At 38.1% G+C, this 25,658-nt stretch overlaps 1 protein-coding gene across 2 annotated transcripts; it reads left to right on the top strand.

Moving 5' to 3' along the window:
• Nucleotides 1-5,056: 5,056 nt before the first annotated feature.
• Nucleotides 5,057-21,022, top strand: RCN2 (reticulocalbin 2). 2 transcript variants are annotated; one of them, XM_034993722.1, is made up of 7 exons: nucleotides 5,057-5,375; nucleotides 5,765-5,870; nucleotides 8,894-9,090; nucleotides 14,901-15,014; nucleotides 18,549-18,645; nucleotides 19,525-19,664; nucleotides 20,193-21,022. In XM_034993722.1, the coding sequence occupies exons 1-7, from the start codon at nucleotides 5,232-5,234 to the stop codon at nucleotides 20,343-20,345; spliced, it is 951 nt and encodes a 316-aa protein (XP_034849613.1). In that variant the 5' UTR covers nucleotides 5,057-5,231; the 3' UTR covers nucleotides 20,346-21,022. The 2 variants fall into 2 exon arrangements, with proteins under 2 accessions (XP_034849613.1, XP_034849612.1); XM_034993721.1 differs by having other exon boundaries at nucleotides 19,522-19,664.
• The last annotated feature ends 4,636 nt before the right edge of the window (nucleotides 21,023-25,658 follow it).

The following is a 25,658-nucleotide window of genomic DNA, read 5'->3' as shown; positions in this document are numbered from 1 at the left end:
GCAAGACTGTTGAATCTCAGATCTGTACCTCTGAAACAAATAATGCAATATATGTTAAGAAAAAAAAAAGAAGAAGAAGGTAGTGGGAGGGGAAGAATGAAGCGGGGGAAATCAGAGGGGTAGACGAACCATGAGAGATGATGGACTCTGAAAAACAAACAGGGTTCTAGAGGGATCGGGGGTGGGAGGATGGGTTAGCCTGGTGGTGGGTATTGAGGAGGGCACATTCTGCATGGAGCACTGGGTGTTATGCACAAACAATGAATCATGGAACACTTCATCTAAAACCAATGATGTAATGTATGGGGATTAACATAAGAATTAAAAAAAAAAGTATATATAACACATACAGAAAAACTCTGGAAAGTTAAACATCAATGTTAATGGCAGTTATGTATTAGAATGGGATTTGTGATTTTTTTTTTTTTGCTTATTTGTATATACTGACTTTCCTAAAATAAACAAGTAAGCATGCGTTATATTTGTAATTCCTTTGTTTCTGCACTACATCACAGTACAACCTTTTTTTTTTTTTAACAAAAACCAACCTCAAAAGCCCACAGACCTTAGTTTGATCTTGAATCCAAAAAACTGAAGCCCAAATCACGTACAAGTCCCAGAATACCATCTTGTGATGGAGTTGCAGTCATAGCAACTGTGTTTTCTGTTAGCTGGATCTGAGAACATGTAAAGCTTGGTGTGACTATAAAGCAATCCTGAGTTTTCATCCTACAAACACCCAAAACGTATACATTCAGGAAGTTTCGTCTTTCAAAGAAGCTACTCTGCTCGTATCAGTTTTGGAGTTCCTCTGACAAAACAGTCTTCAGAGCTGGTTGAGTAATGCCAAAAGAAAATCAATTTCATTATAATTCATAAAAACTCCTACTTAGTCCACAATCTTACTCTTCTTTTTGCTCCTTGTCTCACTTCCTTCTTTAGCTAAGTTTTATCCCTCCGTTCTTTGTACTCTTTATTTTTACTGCTACTGTGTTTGACTAAGACTTTAAGGACCTGTTGAAAACCTGGGGAAAAGAGTGTGGGAAAGTGTTCTGAGGCTTAATAAAGACTAGGACTTGGGGAGGGGAACTGGGAGGTGGCTGGACAGTTTGATTGTGAGGCCCAAAGGTAAGGTGACATTATAATTTATCACCCCATTCTGGAATACTTTTGAGAGTGAAAAGGGACATGATTAACAATTATGCCAGGTTAACCAGGATACGCAGTTACCCTGTGGATTTAGGGAGCAAGTCAGGGAAGGCATCTGACTAATATCTGTCCACTTGGGCTGCCTTTAGGGCAGAGATGGGTGTAACTGACCTGGGGCCATAAATGTGAATTGCCGGATATAGAGGATAGCTTCTATTTGAGGATAGAGCTGTCATTACATTTGATCATTGATTCATGTTTAATTTAAGGAACCCTCATTCAGTAAGAAACAGTTACATTGAATTTCTTGGAATTACTTCTTATAGGTTATTAAGATTTTATGACCACTTTACACACTTGTGGATACTCCTTGGAAATAAAAATATTCTCTAGGTATTGTAACAGTACCACCCACATGCCTATTTTCTGTCACCGTCTAGGACTCCATTATAACCCTGGGATTTTCACATCTTCTCTCCTCAAAAGACTAATAAAAGATTAAACAACCAACAAAATCCCTCTAATTGTGTGATCATTCAGTCTAAGTTGTTCCTTCAGTCACTGCCCTATAGTCTGTTCCTTTGTCTTGTGTTTCCCAACTTTGGAAAAGCTACAAATTCATTGAGTTTGTTGGCTTTTCTACTGCAGTTGTTTATTGTGCCAAATCTCCCTCATCCCCGTGGGAATCGGCCTATAACACAAGTGACCCCACCATATATGTTAAATATTGCTTTGTTTTTTAAGCCGCAGTTTGTAACACACATTTTACCCAACTCAAGAAGAAATCTATAAACTCCCTCTTCTAATAATTTCCAAGCTAACTCTCCTATCTATGGCACATACTTCTAAGAGAATGCCAGTACAGCAGAAATCATTTCACAAAAATTTATTGAGCTCCTCTTACTAGCAGGGACACTAGTGAAATACAGGCGCAATCACACATTTCCTGACCTCAAGGCTCCCACGTTCTTGCAGTAGGTGTCAAAAAATAGTCACAGTAGATTGTGCTAAATACTGGAGCAGAGGAACATATGCACAATGTTGGAACAATGATGAAACAGAGAGATCTGGGAGATCAAAAAGTTTGGTTGGCAGGGAGTTAGAAAAGGCCTCCTTTAGGAAATGCTTGTGTTGGGTCTGGAAGATTGAGTAGGAATTTTCTAGGGGGAAAGAAAGAAAAATTAAAAATTTTGAGCCTCTTCTATGGGTCAGATATATAGATTATTTAATATGCTCCACACACAAAACTTGTCAGATGGTTTTTTATTATTCCAGTTTTTACAGAGTCAAAAAAAAAAAAAAAAGATGAAGCCGCTTGTTCAAGGTTATATAGTGAGTGAGCTATGGACACTGAAGATTCAAACTCTGTATGTCTGATTCCAAGATTGTCTGTGTTCTTTCCATGGCACCATACTACTTTCCAGCAGGGCAGAAGGGCATATGATTAGTAATTTTTAATGCTGTCTGATGCCATCTATATGAAGTTCAAGGACAGGCAAAACTTACCTATGAGGAGAGAGGTCAGAATAGCGACTACATGTGGCAGAAATGGTATCTAGGGAGCAGGAGGGGGATTTTTGGGGTGCTGGGCAGCTTTCACAGGTGTATATACATCTAAAAATTCATTGAGCTGTACATATAAGATTTGTGCACTTTACTCTCTGTTAATTATACCTCAAAATGTAAATAAAAACAAATTTGTTATGTGCTATGGCTTTTATAGGTCAAGAAAGCTGATCTCTGGATTCTCATAATGCTTTTTTTTGATTAACAGTCTCCTTATTTTAAATACTTATTTTTTCCTGAATAAAATGAATTACAGGTAATGACAGTGCATCAATCTTGCCTCTCTTGAGCACAGGTCTTTACTATAATCTGCTTCCTAACAATCCTGACTGTCAAGATCATAAAACTGTGGATTTTAAGAGATGAAGAGTTGCTGGGCGCCTGGGTGGGTCAGGTCATGATCCCAGAGTTCTGGGATTGAGCCCAGCATTGGGCTCCCTGCTCAGTAGGGAGCTTGCTTCTCCCTCTCCCGCTCCCCCTGATTGTGCTCTCTCTCTCTGTCAAGTAAATGAATACAATCTTTAAAAAAAAGAGAGAGAGAGATGAAGAATTGCTTAGAGACTCCTAAAGGGGCTGCCACATGGATCTTTTGGAGACTGATGAAAGCAAAACTATAGACCTCATCTCCGGAAATGTACATATGCACAACATTTTGCACGAGATTTGGAGATTATCACACCATTTAGGACCCACTTAGCAGCCCTAGGATCTCAAATTCAGATCCTCTGAGCTAACCCAATCCTTTTCCTACGAGGAACAAAATAGGCCCAAGGAGGGAAAGCAGCCTATATAGGGGCTGAGGGAAGACAGAACCCATGGCTTCTGTTGCTCAGACATTTATGCTATTCACCCCACTGCCTCTTTAGATATCATTAGATTTCCTTTGCCCCCAAACCTCCGTGTGTGGAGCCTTTGAGATTGGAAGAACTTCCATAATACCTTGTATCCTTCCCTTTGTAATTGGAATCATATCAGAAGCTAGCCAAAGTTTACCTTGTACTTACTGGAGAACAATAGGTACAAAGCTGAGTTGGGGACATTTATTTCTCTTTTTTCACAGACTGCCTCAAAACCCAGAACTGAAGTTCAAATTAAAATGGCTGGTGATAAAAGTTTTTACCTTTATTTTCTTTCTTTCTTTGTTTTAGAGAAATTAACTCTAAGGCATACTCTATATTTAGACTCTGAAACTTAAAACTTTATTCTGCATTGCTCTTTATAACACCTAAAAGATTCCCATTTGAACTTACTCTGCTCTGTAAACCTTTCAATGATCTCTGACCAAAAACAGTAAAATTCCATCCTGACCCAGGAAATTTGTCTGATTTGTGCCCACTCAGTTTTTCAGTTTGGAACAGGATTCTTACTCCCAATGCAAATAGAAGCTGTGAGAAGAGAAAGAGGACCCAGAAAGTCTTTTCTTCTGTGTGAAAAGGCTTGATCCTAAGTGGAGCAATCAATGAAAGAAAAAGGCTCAAGCTGCAGCCTACAAATTTCTTTGGGTTTAGTGTGCTCAGGCTGAGGTACAGAAATTACATAGACCTGCAGACAGACATGGCATAGAAGCCACGAGTATATGCATTCTATCCATAAAGGTTTTCCTGGGTACTTGCTAAGCTATTCCTTCTGTACAATCATCTGCTTTTCTACCCACATGGATGTAAGCTCATATTTATTGAACACTTTACCCTATGTGGCAGCTAGTGTTCTAAACGCATTATATTATTTAATTTAATCTTCACAACTCTTTAAGGTCATCTTATTACTATGCCCATTTTAAAAATAAGCAAACAGGTTTTCAAGGGCCAAGTAACTTGGCCAAACTCACAGAACTTGTAAGTCACGAAATTAAGCATCAGATAAAAATACCTGGCTTCGGTAGCTGGGTTTGTTCGTCCTGCTCTGGTGAAATAAATAAGTAGGCATGCACTGAAGACTGGGAAATGCATACTGTAGGTTGGTTCCTCAAGGCAAACATTTTTCTAGGTACCATATTTTTTTTTCACCCAAATCTGCAGCCTTTCTCATTGATGCAAGCCGGATGGACACAGGGACTGGACAGAGAATTTCTGGCAGTAACAAGGCCGACGGGAAGAGACAGGGCGGGAGAAAGGTGGGGGCATGTTTTCGGAGGGGCAGAGGAAGGCGCCCGCGGGGTTCTCCCCTCCCGGCAGCCACCGCTAGAACCGAGGAGCCGTTGGGCCCGCCGCGGACCGCCACCGCGCCGCGGCCCGTCCCCAGCGCCGTGCGGCCCAATCAGCGGCGCGGCCTGGCGCCCCGCCCCTCCGCCGGGCCATATAGGCCTCGGCCCGGCCATCCCCATCACCGCAGTTGTCGCTCGGGCGCCAAGCTGCGCGAGCCCGAGTAACGGCGGCCACCGCCCCCTGCGCGTCGCGTTCCCTCCTCCCCACGTACGCCGCGCCGCCAGTCCGCAGCCGCCCGCGGAGCGCAGCCGCGGGCCTGAGCCCCCGCCGGCCTCCTTCTTCCCCTCTCTGTGTCCGCGGCGGGCCGGAGCGATGCGGCTGGGCCCGAGGCCCGCGGCGCTGGGGCTGCTGCTGCTGTGCGCTGCGGTAGCCAGCGCCGGGGACGCCGAGGAGCTGCACTACCCGCAGGGCGAGCACCGCAGCGACTACGACCGTGAGGCGTTGTTGGGCGGCCAGGTGAGGTGGCCAGGCTCGGGGCTGGGAGGGTCGCGCGTCGAACCGCAGCTTCCGCGGGCTTTGTCCCGGGACAAAGGGGCGGCCAGGCTAGGCCTGGCCCGGGCGGCCTGACCATGGGGTCCGGGCGGGGCGCCGCTCACTCTCTGGGGGACCCCGAGGCCTCTACGCCTGAGGAAATAGCGCGGCCCGGGAGCCGGATCCCTTCCACCCTCCCGACCCGGGGCATGGTCACTGAGGGTGTGTAGGAGGCAAGGGCCTTGGAGAACAGGTGTGGGTCACCCCAAAAACCCTGGGCAGAGAAGGCTTCTGGTAGCCTTATTTTTTTTCCACCATTTTGCCCCACTGATAGTAATGCTCTATCCCTCTGTGTATCGCTTACCCCTCTGAAGGAAGAAGTCGATGAATATGTTAAACTCTCCCCCGAAGAGCAACACAAAAGACTGAAGTCAATCATAAAGAAAATTGACTTGGACTCAGATGGCTTTCTCACGGAAAGTAAGGACGTCCTACACAACTAACAATGGAGAAGTCCCTTTGTAGGAGACAGAAACACGAACATTTAAGCAGGGCTGTCTGTTGCGTGTAGATTGCTAGTGTTGCAACAAATGAGAGTGTACTGTGAGAAGGGGAAGAAGACATGCTGAGTAGGTTTATATCTGAAAATCTTTAGATAGAGGTCCCAAGTAAAAATCAGGACTTTCTCCAGTAATACATAAACATCGTTGACTCAGTCGATATGTGCAAGTCATACATTGAACAAACACCGTATTCCTCATATGACTTTTATCAGTGTCAACAATATGTCAGAAACCTTCTTATGGCATGACGTGATTTATTGCTCTTTTGATATATGTTTCATTAGGAATTTAAGGATTTGCATCTTTTTTTAAGTGGAAAAAGACCTGTTGCATGTGAATTTATGATAATCACAAATTATCACAGCTGGTAGGGGTCTTAGAATCATCTTGTCCACCTCTCTTTGTAGAGCTGAAGATACTGAAGTCCAGAGGGGTAAGTGCCTTTCTAAAATGAGTGGCAAAGCCAGGACTAGAATCCAAATTTCTTGCTTTTAATTCAGTTTTTAATATCCTTCACTTAAAAAAAAAAAAAAAAAACAGTCTGAGGGGCACCTGACTGGCTGGAGCATGCAATTCTTGATCTCTGGATCATGAGTACAAGCCCCAGGTTGGGTGTAGAGCTTACTTTAAAAAAAAAAAAAAAAAAAAAAATCTCAGCAGGGAGTCTGCTTCTCCCTCTGACCCTCCCCCCTCTCATGCTCTCTCTATCTCATTCTCTCTCAGATGAATAAATAAAAATTAAAAAAAAAAAAGATTAAAAAAAAATCTGAGTGCTCTTAGGTAGTTTCTCCAGTCAGAAATGAAATGCACAGAATATTAAAAGAATATTCAGTTGCTTTGCAACTGTCTCTCCTCATTGCTTAATTCAAGTGGTGAACCATATCAACTTTCCAAATTGATCTTCCAAAAAAATTCAGGAGATATTTTGCTATAACTCTTATAGCTTACCATCTAAGGACTGAAGTTGCTGGAGAGAGAATTGCAAACTAATTGGTAAATTTAAGATGCGTTGTCAGTAAAATTGGTGCCCTCGGGAATATTAAGATTTTGGTTTCTCTAAATAAAAACAAAAGCTTTAGAATGTAGTTTGTCCACTAAGAATAGGTCTGTCCATCTTTGGTTACACTAGCAAGCACACAGAAAAAATTGATTTGGAAGACTGTGGTACCTGTCTGTAAGGGCCTGTAAATATTCAAATATTTAATAGTAAACTTTAAAAAATTTTAAAGTTAAAAGGAACTTAGTTCAAATCTTCATTTTACATAAGAGAAAAAAACTTGAGAGGGCAAACTTGCCCCTTGTGACAGAGCTGAAGTGTGAACCCATGTTTCTGGCCCCTTTTCCATTCTGTATTCTATTATGTCACGATGATCTCTTTAAATAAACCAGAAGAAACCCTCATTGTACTTGTAGGACCCTTCAGAGAAGTTTGCTAATTTGCACTTTAAAGTCCAGGACTGGACTCAGGTTCTTGAAAGAGAACAAAATTCAGTGGAAGGAGTTTGGGCTTTGGAGCCAAACATAGGTTTGAATCTGGATTCTGCTACTTACCAGCTGTGAGTCCTCAATTCCAAATGGCAATTTCTTAAACTGTAAAATAGATTAGATTAGAAATGGAAATGGAAAATGATAAGAATTGCCTTGTTTTGAAGATCAGAGACAACATATATGGAGGACCTGATATATAATAATTGTTCAGTATATGGTTGCTATAATAATTGTAATTCTGCCTTAATTTAGAGTTTCAGGAGAGACAGTGTCTTTACTTTTCTATTCACCTGACCTCCCCCAGACCAATAAAGGGGTACCACTCTTTAAACCAAATGGTGTGTAACCTTTAAACCAAATGCTGTACTCTTGCTATCCTTGCAAATATTCATGTTCTTCTCCCTACCACCTTTTTTCTATAATGCAGTGTAGTAAATATCTCTGAGTAGATTTTTTAAAGTTGACCTGAATGTGGACATTAGAGATTTAGAAACTTTCCCCCATGTCTTCAGGTACCAAGACAGAGCTGTTGCAAGAAGGGCTTAAGTCATAAATGCTACCCATACTTTTGTTAAAATTTTCTCCAGAAGTTTTATGATGGTTGAAGGACATATACTGTAACAATGTTTCTCAAACTTCAGTCACTTGAATACATTTTCACAATTTAGGCCCTAGCTACTTACCATCTATTATTTCCTTAATATGGTTTTGATTCAACTCAACATAAAATTTATTTTATTGGGCGCCTGGGTGGCTCAGTTGGTTAAGCGACTGCCTTCGGCTCAGGTCATGATCCTGGAGTCCCTGGATCGAGTCCCGCATCGGGCTCCCTGCTTGGCAGGGAGTCTGCTTCTCCCTCTGACCCTCCCCCTTCTCATGTGCTCTCTGTCTCTCTCATTCTCTCTGTCTCAAATAAATAAATAAAATCTTTAAAAAAATAAATAAATAAAATTTATTTTAAAGGTAAACTTTATATTACTTTAATAAATGGAAAACACTTTTTTCTAATACATATTAGAATAAATAGGTCATTATTAACGTATTTGTACCTCCTGAGAGATCTGTGATAGTTAGCAAACGTTATCTGCAATTTTGTGGATGATAATTTTTAAAAGTCAAGTACTATTTTGGCCAAGTGGTAATTCATTTAACAAATAACTGATTGAGCCAGGTACTTTCTAGGAATTTAGAGTACCTCAATGAACAAAACATACCCAAACTACTCAAGGACCTTGCATTCTGTTTGGATCACATATTGTTATATTCTTGGACTCCAAACCACTCTCACACCTTCTACTCCTATTTCTATGGATACAACTGGGCTAGTTCTCACTCAGTATTTGAAAACACTCAAGATTTTTGTTTTCTTTTAGAGAAAGTTTAGAAACCTTCACTTCTGTAAATATCAGAATTATTGTCAACATTCATTTGTGTTCTGGGAAATTCTCACAGGCGAACTCAGTTCGTGGATTCAGATGTCTTTTAAACATTATGCTATGCAAGAAGCAAAACAACAGTTTGTTGAATATGACAAAAACAGTGATGGTAGTGTGTCATGGGATGAATACAACATTCAGATGTATGATCGTGTGATCGATTTTGATGAGAACACTGCTCTGGATGATGCAGAAGAGGAGTCTTTTAGGCAGGTGAGTACCAGTGCGCAGGTTGTTCCTTTTGATCATATCAGTTCACTTTTCCTTCCTGCATGAATGAGCACAAGAGGGCCTGAGCTCATAGACTGGGGTTGCCTTGTTCTCTGGGCAATCACCTGTTCCACTTCACTGGTCATTTTGATGATTTCCTTTCTAGCGGGATTTTGACCTCTTATTCTGCACTACCTAAATTATCCTTGCATCTGTTTTTCTCAGCGGCATCATTTGTCCTCATTTTGAGTTGCTTTTTAGTGTATTTTGAATATATATCTCAATATTTTATTTTTTGTTATAATTGAACAGTTTTATATCATAGTTACTAAGAATATAGAGGCCAATTCCCATTTTTAAACAGATAGTTTTATATAAAATAATACAAAATTTTTTAAATTGTAATAAAATACACATAAAATTTAACCATTTTTAAGTGTGCAGTTCCATAGTGTTAAGTACCTTCAGACTGTTGATACAACCCATCTCCAGAACTCTTTTCACCTTGCAAAACTGAAATTCTAAACCCATTAAACAACTCCCCATTCCTTCGCCTGTAGGCCCCTGGCAACCACCATTCTACTTTCTGTCTCTGAATTTGACTCCTCTTGGTACCTCATATAAGTGGAATCATACATATTTTTGTCTTTTTGTGAGTAGCTTACTTCACTTAACATAATGTTCTCATAATGTTGTGTGTGAGAATTTCCTTTTTAAGACTGAGTAATATTTTATTGTGTGAATATACCACATTTTGTTTATCCATCTACTGATAGATACATGGGTTGCTTCAACTTTTTGGCTATTGTGAATAATGCTGCTATGAACATGGTTGTACAAATACCTCTTTGAGACCCTGCTTTTAATTCTTTTGGGTATATACCCCAAAATGGAATTGCTCGATCATATAGTAATTCTATTTTCAATTTTTTGAGGGACTGCCATATGGTCTTCCATAGACGCTGTACCATTTAAAATAACTCATTTTTGAAGATTTAGTATCACTATGAGTTTTGTTGATTCTCATGGTTTAATTTGTCAAAATTAAAAGATGTCTTGTTCTAATGCTTTTTAAGCAGAGGTGAGGAAGACCATTTTTATTTAGGAATTAATAAGAACTTTTAGTAATTTGTAGGAACTTTTCAAGACAAAGGACTATAAGCTTAAGAAGTTGCTATTTCAATACTTCTATATTTCAAAGGTAATTATAAAGACTTTATATTTAAATAAAGATTTTATTTTATTTATTTTAGAGAGAGAGAGAGACAGCATGTGGGGAAAGGGAGGGAGAGGGACAAGCAGACTCCCCCTGAGAGCAGAGCCTGATTCAGGGCTCAATCCCAGGACCCTGAGATCATGACCTGAGCTGAAATCAAGATTCAGATGCTTAACTGACTGAGCCACCGAAGCACCCCATTATAAAGACTTTTTTTTTTTTAAGGTATGTTTTTATATGTGGAAAAAAACAAAACCAAACACCTTGTAGCAAACTATTATTCCCAAAATACTAGTCAAGAGTGCTTGGAAAACATTTGAGCCTCTTCTGTTCCTTTACTTATCCCATTGTGGGTACCTACCTTTTAGTTTTTGTTGTGGCCATATTTATCATTGTACATGCTGTTTATTTTAGGATCATATTGGCCACTTGAACTCTGTAGGCCATCACTAACACAAAGTGGATTGCTTTTTCTGCTAATGACTATGCATATGCTCTGCATATGCCACCATTGTAGAGTTTAAGGGCTTCAGCCTTGGAGCCAGTCTGCCCAGCTTCACATCCAGCTGTATAATTTAACAGTTGTGTAGTTGTGGGTAAGTTATTAAACTTCCTTATGCCTCAGTTTCCTCATATCAAAAAAATGAGGATAATCGTATGGAGAAATAGTAATATATTTATTATACTATACTATTAAATATACTATTGTAGCAGTTGGGCTGGTAAACAGTTCTCTGTTGATTTAAGAGAATATTGTTGAAGAAAGCATGTGTGATTCACGTAGGTTTGTATTTAATATTTAGTATAGAATTAGCTTTTTAAAATTGTTGAAGCATTGGTTAACTATATCAGTTTTAGATTAGTTAAGATTCCTTTTCACTTTTTTCCTCCTTATTTGGGTCTTCATCTTACAGCAGACTGAAGAGAGTGGAAATCAGTCTTTTTACTACTTAGTGCTAAAAAAGAAACAAATGATAATGAGATTTGGGATTTGTCTGTCTAGAGATATCCTGTAGGAATTAATTAATCTTAAAAGCACCATTCGAGTTCTGAGACTTTTCTAAAACCAAACCATGGTATGATATTATGATTTCCCTGCTAGGTAACAAGAGAAGTTAAATATAGTATTATAAAATCTTACTAGAAAAAATAAATAAATAAAAAATAAAATCTTACTAGAATCAGATTATAATTGTGTCCTTTTTTTTTTTCCTTTTGGCACCCAAAAGATTTAATGATATCCCATCAAAACATGAGAAATATGTGTGTTTGGTTTCTTGAGTCTGTATTCTTGGGTGGGTGTGATTAGTAACAGATGGTGGTGTTGAGAAGAAAATCTTCACTTTGAAGAGATACAGGACTCATTAATATAAACTGCTTTTGAACAGTTTTTGTTTTAAAAAGTGTCTGGTTCTAATACTGTGTTCACCACCCAGGTACTCAGTACATGTTGATTATAAGACTACTTTTTAAGAATGAATTAGATAGATCTTTTTTTTTTTTTTAAAGATTTTATTTATTTATTTGACAGAGAGAGACACAGCGAGAGAGGGAATACAAGCAGGGGGAGTGGGAGAGGGAGAAGCAGGCTTCCCGCCGAGCCGGGAGCCCGATGCGGAGCTCTATCCCAGGACCTGGAATCATGACCTGAGCCGAAGGCAGATGCTTAACAACTGAGCCACCCAGGCGCCCCGAATTAGATAGATCTTAATAGTGTTAAGGAATTGATGGATCCCTAAAATGAACACTTCTCAATGGGAGTCCTGTTGGTTATTCTGTGACAACCCAGGAATATCCCTACATGAGATATTATCTCATGTCTCTTTTCATGTCTCTACATGAAGTCCTAATCATAATGCTTTATTAGAATTTGATATAAACCCCCTAAAATTGGACGTGGGGTATAAAGATGAACCCAGAAACTTCTGCATTATTCTTCAAATTAAAAAAGCAAGGATGAAGAATGGATCAGTCTTAATCAAAGTTACAGACTTAACATTATACCATAACTAACCAACAAAAGTAATTGGATATCTAAATAAAATAAAATTTTTCTATATGGAAGCCTGTTAAAAACAACAACAACAACAAAGGGGTGCCTGGGTGGCTCATTCAGTTAAGCTTCTAACTCTTGCTTTCAGCTCAGGTCATGATTTCAGGGTCTTGAGATGGAGCCCCCTGTCAAACTCTGTACTCAGCCAGGAGTCTTCTTGAGATCCTCTCTCTCTCCCTCTCCTTCTGCTTCGCCACCCCCCCCATACTTCCTCTCAAATAAATAAATCTTAACATAAAATTCAGGCATCAAATTTTTTTTTTAATTTTTCATAAGTTTCCATGTAAAGAATGGAGATAACCTATAGTAAGGACCCTCTTGTGCTGTGAAATGCCTGAAAAAGCATTTCTTTATGTAATGATGAATAATTATAGTCAGCACTTTTAAGCAAGATAATTAAAGTTTGGGAACCTACCTGGCAAAAGTTCATTTGGTGTAACTTCCAAAGCCAGCTGCTGAATGTGCATGTACAAGCAATATTTATTTATGTAAGATATAATCTGGGATGTGGCTCATCAGAATTTTTAAGACCTAGATTTTTGTTCTGGTATCACATATTATATATTTACTCATGTAAAATCATAAGTCTACCAAAAGATGGCAGATTTGTGCTTCACAAGTTTCTGTTATAATATGAAAATAAATGATTATGGTCATTTCTACCTTTTTACTACTGTATGTAGCACTTTCTATTCTCCACTGGAATACGATATTTTTACACAGAAAAAAAAAAGTGTGCTGAGGTTTTATGAAACTGACAGCCTTTTTTTGTTGTTATCGTTTGCCATTTTGGAAAAACAGTCTTTCTGTGTATTGGCTTCTTTAATTTGAGTTGCTCTTAAATGGTTTTCTTCAAATGACCATGAATAAAACTGCTTTTTAAAATCTCATTATTTAATCTTATTTTAAAAATCTGAGAAATGTGAACCAGAAAACTACTTTCCTTAATTTTTTTAAAAACAATCTGAGCTTGCTGAAAGAGATCCTTTCTTTCCATAGGCAAATTTGGCCAAATTCAGCTCCCACTGCTGAAACATGGACCTTTTTGCTCCAAACTGAAGGGTTCTTTCATAAGGAAATCTAAGCACTTAGTATTTTGAATAGTGGTTTATTCAAAAAGAACTTGATGGACTCAACAAAGTATCTCAAATTCTTGTTTGTCTACCTCTCCCCGTGTTAAACCCCTGAACATCAAGTGTAAATTATTTGGTCTAGTTATCTGAAATTAAGAAACATGAAGTTAAAAGCAGCTATTTGGAAACAAGTTTGTTGTTGTTGTTGTTGTTTCTGTCATGATTTGGTAAGTATAACTGGCTAATGGAAACTGGATGGTTTAAAAGATGAATTCTTTGGGGGAAGAAGTGAGCCTCTCCACTGTAAATCAGTCATTGTAAAAGAAGTAGTGTTCAGTAAATGACGGCCACCTAACTTCTGTTCTAGAAAACTGAAAAGAGCATTTCTTTTCAACAGTGAGACACATAAATTAAAAGCTCCTAAAATATTTGAAATTGTGTGTTTTTAAATATGCTGTTTAATACATGTAGTTTATAGAAAGGAGAGTTTTTCCCAGAAATACTCAAAATGGAATTTATGCAGAATTAGCAATATAGCACTATTGGCTTCCAAGGCTCTTGATTACAGAATTACCTTTGAAAAATGCATTAAAAGCATTTTGTCCCTAATAGCTGCTATTTGATTTACTACTTGAGCATACTTTACAAAAAGAGAAAAAGGAAGATTTACATAACCTCAAAATAGGTCCACTTCAGCTTTTGATATTTATGCCTGAACATACATAATTATTAACACTATAAAGAGACTACCAAGAATAGACTTCCAAATATTAGATACATATATCAAAAGTATTCTCATATGAGGACTGTTTTTCTGAAACCTGTTAAACATTTTTGCAGTCATTCCAAGGACCAGAAACAATTTGATAATGGCATATCAAGAATTAACACATAGTCTGAATTTATTGCTTTTTGGGCATCCAAAACAGCTGAGATTGTTAAAGAAGAGAGTGGTGCAGTACTGTAGAAGAACAGGGAGGATCAGAATCCAACCTATTTTAGCTGTATTTCTGACATCCCTCTCAATAAATCATTTACTTTCCGTTCTCTATCAGTAATAATAATATGTAACATGTAACATATTACATTTTTTAAATGCTCAGGTTTACTAATTGCTTGATAGGGGTCCTCATCCCAATTGCTTAATAGTTTTATCCCGATTTTATAGTTGAGAAAACCAGAGAGGGTAAGCAGTTTGCCCTAAGTTAAGCAAAATGCCCTTGCCACAGCTGGTAAGTGGCATTGCTGGAATTCAGATCTGCGTCTCTGACTCTAGAGTCTGTCTCTCTATTGCTTCTCATAAATGTTTGTGATTTTTCTAACCTACCTTCAAGAGAATGATGTGAAGGAAGATAAGATAATGTATGAGAATGTACTTTAGATTTCACATAGTATGTAATTTTCAAAGTATGTATAATGATGTTTCCACGTGGGTAAGATCTTAATCATGTTCAATGTTTAATTTTCAAAGCTTCATTTAAAGGACAAAAAGCGATTTGAGAAAGCAAACCAAGATGCAGGTCCTGGTTTGAATCTTGAAGAATTTATTGCTTTTGAGCATCCTGAAGAAGTTGATTATATGATGGTAAGGAAGAAAAGTTTTAAGAGAGTTCTTGAGTGACCAAAACTTTAAAACCTGTTTTTTTCTAAGTCATTAAAATGAATTGTATGGGGCAACTGGAATTTTAAGAGACAGCAAGATCCAAAGTTCTCCCCACTTAAGATAGGGGTGGGAAAAGGTTTCTGGTGGTGGGGGGAGGGGTGCTGATGAGAAGGTAGAAGGTAAATCTCCATCATATGGAGGGAGAAGGTAAATCTCCATCATATGGAGGGAGAAGGTAAATCTTCCTGGCTGTTTTCTCCTGCACAGCCACATTCCCTTCATTGCCTTCCTTTTTGTAGCTTTCAGACTTTTCTCTGTTTTCCAATATCAGTAACATCAGTATTTCCTGTTTAGTTTACAACATCACTTGCAAAAACTTTGGCTCTGGGAAAACTTACCACCTTTGGATCCCTTTTCATAGGGTTTTAGGGGGTGATGAAGCTGCTACTGACTAATGTGTTTACAGCAAGAGGCATAATGAGTCTTCTCATCCTTTAGTACTTAAAAGAAGTACCAGTTCTTCAGAACTTTTGTTGAACTCTACATTTAACTCAACAAACATTGATTGAGTCCCTACTATGACTTGGCAAGCTTCTTGAGAAGAGAAACTATCATGTTGGAGAGTAAAGACTAATACAACAAATAGCTTTGTAGAAAATAGACTAAGTATTTATATTAAGGTTTATTGTCTAGCCTCAGCCTCTAGCTGTGTGGCTTGGTTCTCTGGATATTTCAGGGAGGGAAGATACAGCTTTATGTTAAATGGGTCATGGTTAGAAGCTGCTGCCTTTGAATAACAAGGGTGCAAATAACATTTTTCTCCATAGCTCAGTGGCAAGACACGACTGTTGCCACCACTTTTGCCATTGAGGCTTCTGGTTTCTCACTTGGCACAAAATACACAACCTAATTTTAGAACAGTGCAGAGCACAATTTGTTCAAGTGCCAAAATTAAGTTGAGACAAGCTAATTGCACCCTTCCTAGCATGGCAGGCAGAGCATGATGGATACTGATTATCTGGGGAATTAAGGAATAATTGACTTGAAGACTGGCAGGGGAATGACCAGTGAAAGCAATGAAATAATTTGGGCATACCATGCTGCAGTCCAAGAGTATGATGTGGCAATGGCATGAAATGGACGTGAACATCGTTTTGAAGGAAGCACAAGCAGGAATGTTGACTGACTAAATAAGTATGAGAAGAGAAAGGAAGAGTCAGAGATGACTCTGAGATTTTGAGCTTGTGTAAAATTATTAAAATGGTGTACATTTGACAGAATGGGGTGTGTCAGGATGGGAAAGGATGTTCTTTGATTGTGCCGAGTTGGGAGTTGATTGCAGCACATAAGAGGTGTGATCATAAAGTGGTGTCTCATTTAGAGCAGCTTCATTAATTCGTATTTACCTTAATTTGTTTTGGTGTTTCACTTTTTCCATTTAAGAATATATTTGATAAAGGAAAAGGCAGGGTGCAAGATCAACTAGGTGATTTTGATTTGGATTAAAAGTTAGAATTTAGAGAAACTTTCATTCATAAAGTTCCAAAATTTATTTTAACCATGGCAACATTATTGAAATAAGTCTGTTGTTTCCCAAGAGGATAACTTGAATGGAAGAATAGTCATTTTAATCAGGGATTCTTAACTCATCTTGCATCAAGACTCCTTTAAAAATAAAGAGCAGTCGGGGCACCTGGGTGACTCAGTAGGTTAAGCATCCGACTCTTGATTATGGCTCACGTCATAATCTCAGGGTTGTGAGATCAAGCACAGCGCCCGGCTCACACTGGGTGTGAAGCCTGCTGAAGAGTCTCCCTGTCTCCCTCCCCCCACAGCCCTCCCTCTTCGCAGTCGCGTGTGTGCGCACGTGCACTAGTGCTCTCTCACACAAAAATAATAAATAAAAATAAGCAATCTATGGACTCTGTCCCAGAAAAATTACATATACTCATATACACAAAATATGGGATAATAATTTCAGGAGATCCTCAGATTCTCTAAAAGTAATCTTTGGATCTCTGGTTAAGATCCTGATTTCTATATGTAAAATCTGTAACATTTGATTTTTTAAAAAGTAACAACTTGTATTTAAGTGTTATTTCATACAAATATAAAGGAAGCCCTTGGGTTTGGCTAGAATTGGAGACTTTTGAGAATATATTTTCGTTACAGTTGTGTTGCTAGAATCCAGGCTGAAAGGTATTTGGGTGGCAGCAGGTAGTGAGGAAATGAGAATAATAAACGTAACCTATAAGAGACCTGGCATGGGAGAAAAGAAACCAGGATGGTAATTAAAGCGTGCAGGGGACTTGAATGTGTTTAAAGGCATAGAAGAAGGAGCTAACAGAGAAGAGAGTGGAGCCTTAGGAGAGGCCAGAGCTAAAAGTGAAAGAAAGCACTCAGGAAATGAGAAAGGATGGGATCTAGGAAGACTCTTGAGGGCTTCACTCTAGAGAAGGGGGAAAGATAACTTTAATTCCTGAGATTGAAGGGAAGGATGAGAGGAATAGGCATAAAAATAGAGGTAATTAAAGGGGAGAATGCAATGCTGGTAAACAGGCATTTCAGAAGCCTTGTACCTTGTTTGGAAAAATGGGTGGGTCTTTGCCAAGAGAGTATTTGGAGAGTGTTTCGGTGAGACTCAAAGTGGAGTTTTCAAAAAACAGCTTTAGAGTATGTGTTAGGGAAACTGAGGCAGAGACAGACTTCCAAGCTGCAGTGAGAGCCCACTGAAACGGGAAAAAATTATAAGGATTAGGTTTGTATTTCTGTTTCTCTTTCTTTTAGACTTTATGATTCTGAAATAAAGGAGAACGTGATGTGGGTGTGCTGTGCAGGGTGGAGACTGGCAAAGTAAGAAAAGGTAGAAGATATAGGAAGGTAATAAGGGAAGAACCGAAATAGCTGGCCATTAAACAGGTCATCTTGGGTCCAGTATAACTAGAAATCGTGTAATCTTGGGGTTAGAGAGGACTGGTTGATAAGCCATGATAAGAAAGAGGAACAGATTTGGGGCAGTTTGGGGTGGATGGGGTAGATTTGATGGAAGAGGAAGCAGGGAGGTGTAGGTTTATGGGGCCCGGCACCTTTGCTTTAGATCTGGAGGCAGAACAACAGTTCTGGGCAGAGGGATCCAAGATAAGGGTTCTTTTGGGGTTTTTAATGGACTGGAGGGAAAGTGGAGTTAAGGAAGACCAGGGTAGTAAGAGGTGTCCTTTTGGAGAAGGAGGGAAACATGCAGAAAATAGGAGTTTGAGTTTAATGCCGAGGTTGTTTAGGAGGGCAAAGCAGAGTTCTTCTCGCTAGTAGAAGCTTAAAGATGTTGAATTTAAAGCTACTCAGTACTTGTGGTTTTATTCCTGTCTCTGAATTCCACTGTTTAGAAAGACAGTTTGCAAGAATGTACAACAAAAATGATTATTCCTAAAGAAGTTCTATACTGGAATAGATTCAGGTGGTGGTGGGAAAATTTTGTGACTAATTGTTTTATTTTGGTTTTTTATGAACATGCAACAGGAATTTGTCATTCAAGAGGCTTTAGAAGAACATGACAAAAATGGTGATGGATTTGTTAGTTTGGAAGAATTTCTTGGTGACTATAGGCGAGATCCAAGTAAGTACCCTGGGTGTGTGGAAGGAGGGAAAAAAGCATGGAATTAAAGAAGAAAGGAATTGAGAGACAGTCTTGCTCATTGAGAGCTGTGTTTGACAGAGGAAAATGGAACAAGAAAGAGGTGCGCCTGATTTTTGCTTGTTCTGCCAAGTTAGATATAATACAAGCAAAACAGAAGGACTCAGCCTACGTGAGAACGTGGTCTCGCTCACTTTTAGTTCCATGTCTGGATTCAAAGATTTTTCTTCCTTTTCAAACAAATAATGTCATTCTCAATTCAAATGGGCGAGAAAGTAAAGGTTGATATTTTTAAACAAAATCCTGTACCTTTGCATGTAGATCTTAAAAGAGAAACAAAATACTATAAATACGGGTGTAGAAGGTGTCTTACTGAGCGTTTGAAATTTGAGGAGTTTGCATATGCAGCTTTTTCTATTCACGGCTGTCTTTTCAGACAGAATTATTGCTGAAAAGCATCACTTCCTGTGAATTTCACTTTAAAATTACACATGGTATTACTTGCTAAGCACATGTAGGAAGCTTTATATAGTCACACGATGTACATAAAAACATTACCCAGCTCAACTGTGGGAAAACTAGATACCAGAACAAGTAGCAGCAGTTAACAGACTTACGAGTTTGTGATAATACACATCGATCTAGAAACTCTGAGCCATTTAAACTTAAGTGTCACTTTGGAAAATCATATAGTGTGTACTTATGTCAGGACTTTTCAGATAAGTAGATCTGTTTCATCGGGCTTCCTTTATGTAGTAAGCTTTAAGTTCATTTCCTTTATTCTAGGGACGTACCAAACTTCTTATTGGATACGTGTTACATTCTTGTGATATTTATTGTTTTATTTTTGCCATTAAGCAGCAAATGAAGATCCAGAGTGGATACTGGTTGAGAAGGATAGATTCCTGAATGATTATGACAAAGATACTGATGGCAGGCTTGACCCCCAAGAGCTGTTGTCTTGGGTAGTACCCAATAATCAGGGCATTGCACAAGAAGAGGTGAGTGTTACAAAGTGACTATATACCCCTTTTTTCTCCCCCAAATTAGGTGCTAGTGATAGGAAAGGAAGTTCAAAGCCTTAAGCTGAAGAGAGAAGTACCAGAGTTGTTTGTCTAGGATCCGTGCATGCCATTTCTTGACTGAAATCTGTGAGCTGTTTTAGATTATCAGGGAGACAAGGAAGTTAAGATTATATCATGTATTAATTTGACCACACAGTGAATTGAACAATTAAAGTTTATAATTTACCTATAGGGGCCCAAAATGGGTTATATTAATTTGGTTTAACCTTGAGATATCCTAAATAGGAGTTGAGTAGGGAGGAGGCAGAACCTAGCAGAAATTAAGAAGGAGGATAATGAGAAAAGCGTAGACAGCCCTGGTTATAATGTATAGTATTTTGAGATACTCAGACAGTAAAGAGTACTTGGCATACCTGAATGATTTTGACAAACAAATCACATCGAAACGTGAACATCTTGCTGAAAATACTTATTATACTTGATTTATTTTGTTTTGTTTTAAAGGCTCTTCACCTAATTGATGAAATGGATTTGAATAGTGACAGAAAGCTCTCGGAAGCAGAGATTCTGGAGAACCAGGACTTGTTTCTTACCAGTGAAGCTACAGATTATGGCAGACAGCTTCATGATGAATATTTCTATCATGATGAGCTTTAATCCCTGGGTAGATCTGAATAGGATACTGTCTTCTTTTATAATTTGTTACCAGCTTTACTTTTGTGATAAAATATTGATGTTATATTTTACACTCAAGTCTTACCACAGCCAAAATGATCTTAAATGTAGATTGTAATTTTGGCCTTTTAGAAGAAAAATGAAACAAAACCTGGTATTTATTTCAAAATGTATTGAAGAAATAAAACAATATTATGCCATATGACAACAAAATCTTTCCTAAATATTCCATCTGTTTAGTACTGTATTGTGGGATATTTGAGTTCTATTTCCATACTTGAAAAAATGGAGGATTTTAGAGATGCCTGAACAATATTATTTAAATAGTATGTGACTGAGCTATTGATTTTTCTTTTGTTTTAAGTAGATTTAACTTGGGAACTGACAGAAAGGACATTGTCTTTAGATTTAGCATTTTGTTTTAAAACCTTTAAAGGAACCTTTAGAAGGACTTATACCTCACATTTTAATGTTGAGAAGTTCTGCTTACTTTTAAAATGGTTTCTATAAAGGGTTTTACTGTATGAAATAGAACTTTATATTTTTGCATATGTATAGATAGTAATTATATTTAATGTGTAACTATAGCATTATGGTGTGTGGAATTTGACATTGTCCAGAACTCTTCATTTTTGACTGATTAAAAATGAAATGTCCTATCTTTTTATATGTTTGTTTTTCTTTGATCTCCCAGATAAACCTAAAATTTAGAATAGGTTTTGTTGAATTACACATTATCTTACCTTATCCATTCCTATATTTGGGTAGTGAGTGTTCTCCAACCTTGAATTATTCTTGCTGCATATTATTTGGGTTTTTTTTTTTTTTCCTTTTTGATAAAAGAATCATGTTACAATTGAATGTATACCTGACATATTTCAGTTGCTGTTGTAACAAATGTGGTTTTGCTGTTTGGTGCTAGAAATAATCATAAGAATTACACAGGCTGGGGGCGCTCAGTTGGTTGAGCATCTGCCTTCAGCTCAGGTCATAATCTCAGGGTCCTGAGTTCAAGCCCCATGTCAGACTCACCGCCCCACAGGGAGTCTGCTTCTCCCTCTCTGTCTGTCCCTCCCCCACCCCTGCTCATGCTCTCTCTTCTCTCAAATAAATAAATAAAATATTTTTTAAAAATTACACAGGTTGAAATCAGCAGTAGAGCTGGTTAGTTATCAGTGGTAGAGCTCAGTATCTGTTATACTAAAAGTAAAATCATACTTGGTAAGTGTTTATCTATACCTAAATGGTCAGTTTTAACCTTATTCTGGAGATGAATTTATTTACCTTTGGGGGGAATAAGAAAAGTAAGAAGGTGAGGAATTTGAGTTTTCCTAGCCCTTACACCCAGTTTTTCTTTCTTTTTTAAAAAATTACTTTTATTTGTGGGGGAAGAGGTCAGCTACGTATTCTGTTAATCTTTTCCCAGACTAAAGTCGTGTCCTCTATGGCACACAGCTTTCTAGTGGCTTCATGAGGCCTTAATGAATATTTGGGAAAACCTGAAGCTCTTTTCTGATAGAATTGACAGCATCTGCCTCCCTCTCCCGTCCTCATCTTTGCTGATGTGAATTATGAATGCAAGTTGTAAACTTTTATACCATACTGATAGCTCGCTTAACTTGGTATCTAAAGTACAAGGTTTTCATTTCAACCTACAACACCTACCTGGTCACAGCAGTTTAAGAATTAAAGATATACCATTATCACTCACTCATCACTTGTCAGCCTTACTGAAATTGGGATATTTGGAATAACTAGTTTGCTTAGCATATGATAACTATTTGTTTTTATTACTAGATTCTTCAAAATCTATACCAGAATTATTAGATAATTAGATATGGATTTTATTTTCATCTTAATGAGTTAAGAATTAGCATTCTACATTAAGCCTTGATATCATGCAGATATAAGAATTTTGGTGACATTAGAAGAACATCTGTTCTTTCATTCCTGGCAAGAAGAAAATTACATTTTCTAGCCCCCTTACAGATAGACAATAGCTACTTCTGACCAGTTAAAAATGAGTGGCAGTAGTGTGTGTCACTCCCAGACTGGGCCAGTGACAAACCCATTTTCTTTGCCATGGCATTGTAGAGAAGGCCTCAGTTGATACGGTGGGTCTGCAAGATCCCAGAGGCCTTGATTTCTGAGTGACCACGTGGAGGTCAGCTGGACCCTCTGGACTTTGCATGACCAAAAAATAAACTTTTACTATGTTAAGCCGCTACGATTGTGCGTGTGTGTGTGTGTGTGTGTGTGTGTGTGTGTGTGTGTGTGAAGCCACTGAGATGTGGAGGAAGGGGAGGTGTATAACCACAGCGGAGCTTAGCTTATCCTGAGTGAAGATGTAGTATTAAACAGTTGGCTCTTATAAACATACAGAGAAAAAGAATTGTCTGCTTGAAAAGAGTTTCTGTATTTTCTGCTAAGTCAAACTAGAAAAATTTATTTTTAAGGCTTTTTTTGGATTTTAATTTTAATAAACCTTAAAAATAAAATTGCTTTTTATTTTTATTTTGATAGGAGAATTTAAATTTATCCTTATAACATGAGAGTAAAAATAGAATGTGGCTTTCTGAATTGTTGGCTGATCCTAGCTAAAGGACATAATCACTTCCATTGTTTGACTGCAGGTACTACTTCACAATGGAAAAGTGGACAGGATTTGTACAAATCAATGCATATATGGTTCTGATTGGACAAATTTGCAGGATAGAAAATGACTGTCTAGTTTGTGACAATTTAAAGGAAGCCAGGACACTCAGGGTAAAAGCCATGATGCCATATTTGCCTTACTTCTTTCCATTGCAGTTTTTTTAAAAAATAGGCTTTATTTTTTAGAGCATGTACAGGTCCATAGCAAAATTGAGCAAAACATATAATGACTTTCCATATACTTTCTGCTCTCCACATGTGCACAGCCTTCCCGCTCCCAAAATCCTGTACCAGAGTTGGTATTTGTTACAATCAATGAACATACATTGACACAACATTACCCCAAGACCAAAGACCATAGTTTACATTGGGGTTTACTCTTGGTGTTGCACATTCTGTGGGTTTGGACAAATAAATAATGACAGGTATCCACCATTATAGTATCGTACAGCGTAGTTTCATTGCCCTAAAAATCATCTATGCTCTGCCTAATAACCCTCCCCATCCCTAACCCCTACCGACCACTGAATTTACTGTCTCTAGTTTTGCCTTTTCCAGAATGTCATATAGTTGGAATCATACAATATGTAGCCTTTTCAGATTCCTATACAGGTTTAAATGTAAGGAAAAAAAATTGTGCTGTTGTTTCTCTAAGGTTTTTGTGTAACAATATTTCCTTCTAAGTGAGAAGTTTCTACTTAAGCTATGAAATCTTTTCCACTTGGGAAAATGATTTAAGAAAGGTAACTAGAGTTAAATTTTTGTTGTTTTGAGAGAGTGAGAAAGAGAGTGGAGGTGAGGGGGAGAGGGAGAGAGAGACTCCCAAGCAGGCTCCACGCCCAGAATGGAGCCGGACCTGGGGCTTGATCTCTCAATCCTGAGATCATGACTTGAGCTAAAATCAAGAGTTGGACGCTCAACCAACTGAGCCACCCAGGAGCCCCTGGAATCAAGTTTTTGATAGAAATATAACAACTAATTTGCTTCATTTCAACATTGAGTTTCTGTGGAATAAATATTTGGCTAGATTTCCTGCCTGCTATAAATTTTTTTACGACTGCTAACAGTTGAGAGTATCTCAACTACTTAAGGGCCTCCAGAGAAGCTACCAAAATACAAAATATCTCAATTTTATTTGGAAAAAAAGACTCAATCCAAGCACAAAGAAAAACAATTACCTAAAGTTTGCTATATCTTCATTTCAAATTAACCAAAGACAGAGAGTTCATGAGGTATAGAAAGGAAACTATTTGAGTTTATAAAACTATTTAAAAATGGTTAAAGGGATTTTTAGAAATCACATAGCCTTTAATCTTGGTTTTACATATCTTAAAAAATAAAACCCTAATTAGTTCTCTGTTCTTCAAAGATATTTTTCTTCTCTTCTGAGACCAGGTTCCAGTGAACAGAAGGCATCACTGTTCTGCTCTCTTGTACATTAGCAGTGTTTGCAAAGTAACGCAGGTAAGGAGGCCATCCCATTACAAGGATACACTGAAATCATAAACAAGGGTCTTTTTGGTGCCAGCTGCTGGACTATCGGAATTGATTTTTTGTCATCTGCAACAGTGACATCATACAAGTGATTGATTTTCTAAGAGTACACTAATGAAAAACTTGATCACATTTAATTGTGGACTACCTTCATGGCAGTCAGGAAAGGGAAGCTGGGCTAAGCTGAGACAGCTGTGATGAAGCTATTGATAAGTTGTTTTACCTGCCAGTTACACAGCAATGTAGTCAGTCTGTCCTCTTTCAGCCCTTCCACATTATAGACTACAACACCTCAGCAAAGCCCCCCTAACCCCCCAACAACCCACCAAAGCAAAACAACAATTAACACATGCTTAGAGAAGGCAAGAGATGAGGATGGTTTGTATTAATGCTACTCTCCTGCTAGACTTAAAGACCTGGTATTTACTAAATTTATGTGTGGCAAAAAGAAAAAGCACAACAGTTTATTTAGAAATCAATGTATTATCTTACAGTTTAAAAAAATGGAATGTAGGCTTTTTGAGGGCTGTAGCTGTATCTTCTTTACCATCATGTGTCGAGTATGTGATTAGCACATAGTAGATATCTACTGAATGAATTTACTAATGGTACAAGATGAGAGAGCAGACATAATATCAGTTGGTTTCAATGGCTGTGTTTTTTGTTTTTTGTTTTTTTTAATGTCTCTTAACCTGTTCTTGCCTTGGGGTCTCTATGTTCTTTATCTCTTTGGATATTTAAATATATATATGTTAAAGTATCTTTGAAATGATTCTGTTAGTTCTAGTTATATTCCCATTTGTTAGTCAACTGACTCTCCCTCATTGTGGTTTGCAAATTGGGGCTGAATTCACATTTAGTGAGAGTTGTTTTCATGGGAATCTGGTATGTCCAACATTGTGGAAGTGTCCTTTGTTAAACCCCATGGTTTTATCTGTTCTAGACAGGTTTCTGTGTTAAATTTCTCAGCCTAAAGTTTCCATACTTCACAATAGAGTGAATTTAGACCTCCCATATATCTGCACAGGTACAGTTTTGGATCTCAATTTCTTATGTACCCATGACTGGCAGATACTACACTTCCTTTCTCCATTTTAGATCAGTGAGTGGTGTTTTTTCTAGTCTCCATCTCAAAGAGATCTTCCT

This window comes from Mirounga leonina, unplaced genomic scaffold (genome assembly GCF_011800145.1).
Source record: "Mirounga leonina isolate KUSES-001 unplaced genomic scaffold, KU_Mleo_1.0 Mir_91, whole genome shotgun sequence".
NCBI classification, from domain to species: Eukaryota; Metazoa; Chordata; class Mammalia; order Carnivora; family Phocidae; genus Mirounga; species Mirounga leonina.
This window is presented reverse-complemented; position numbering and strand designations above follow the sequence as displayed.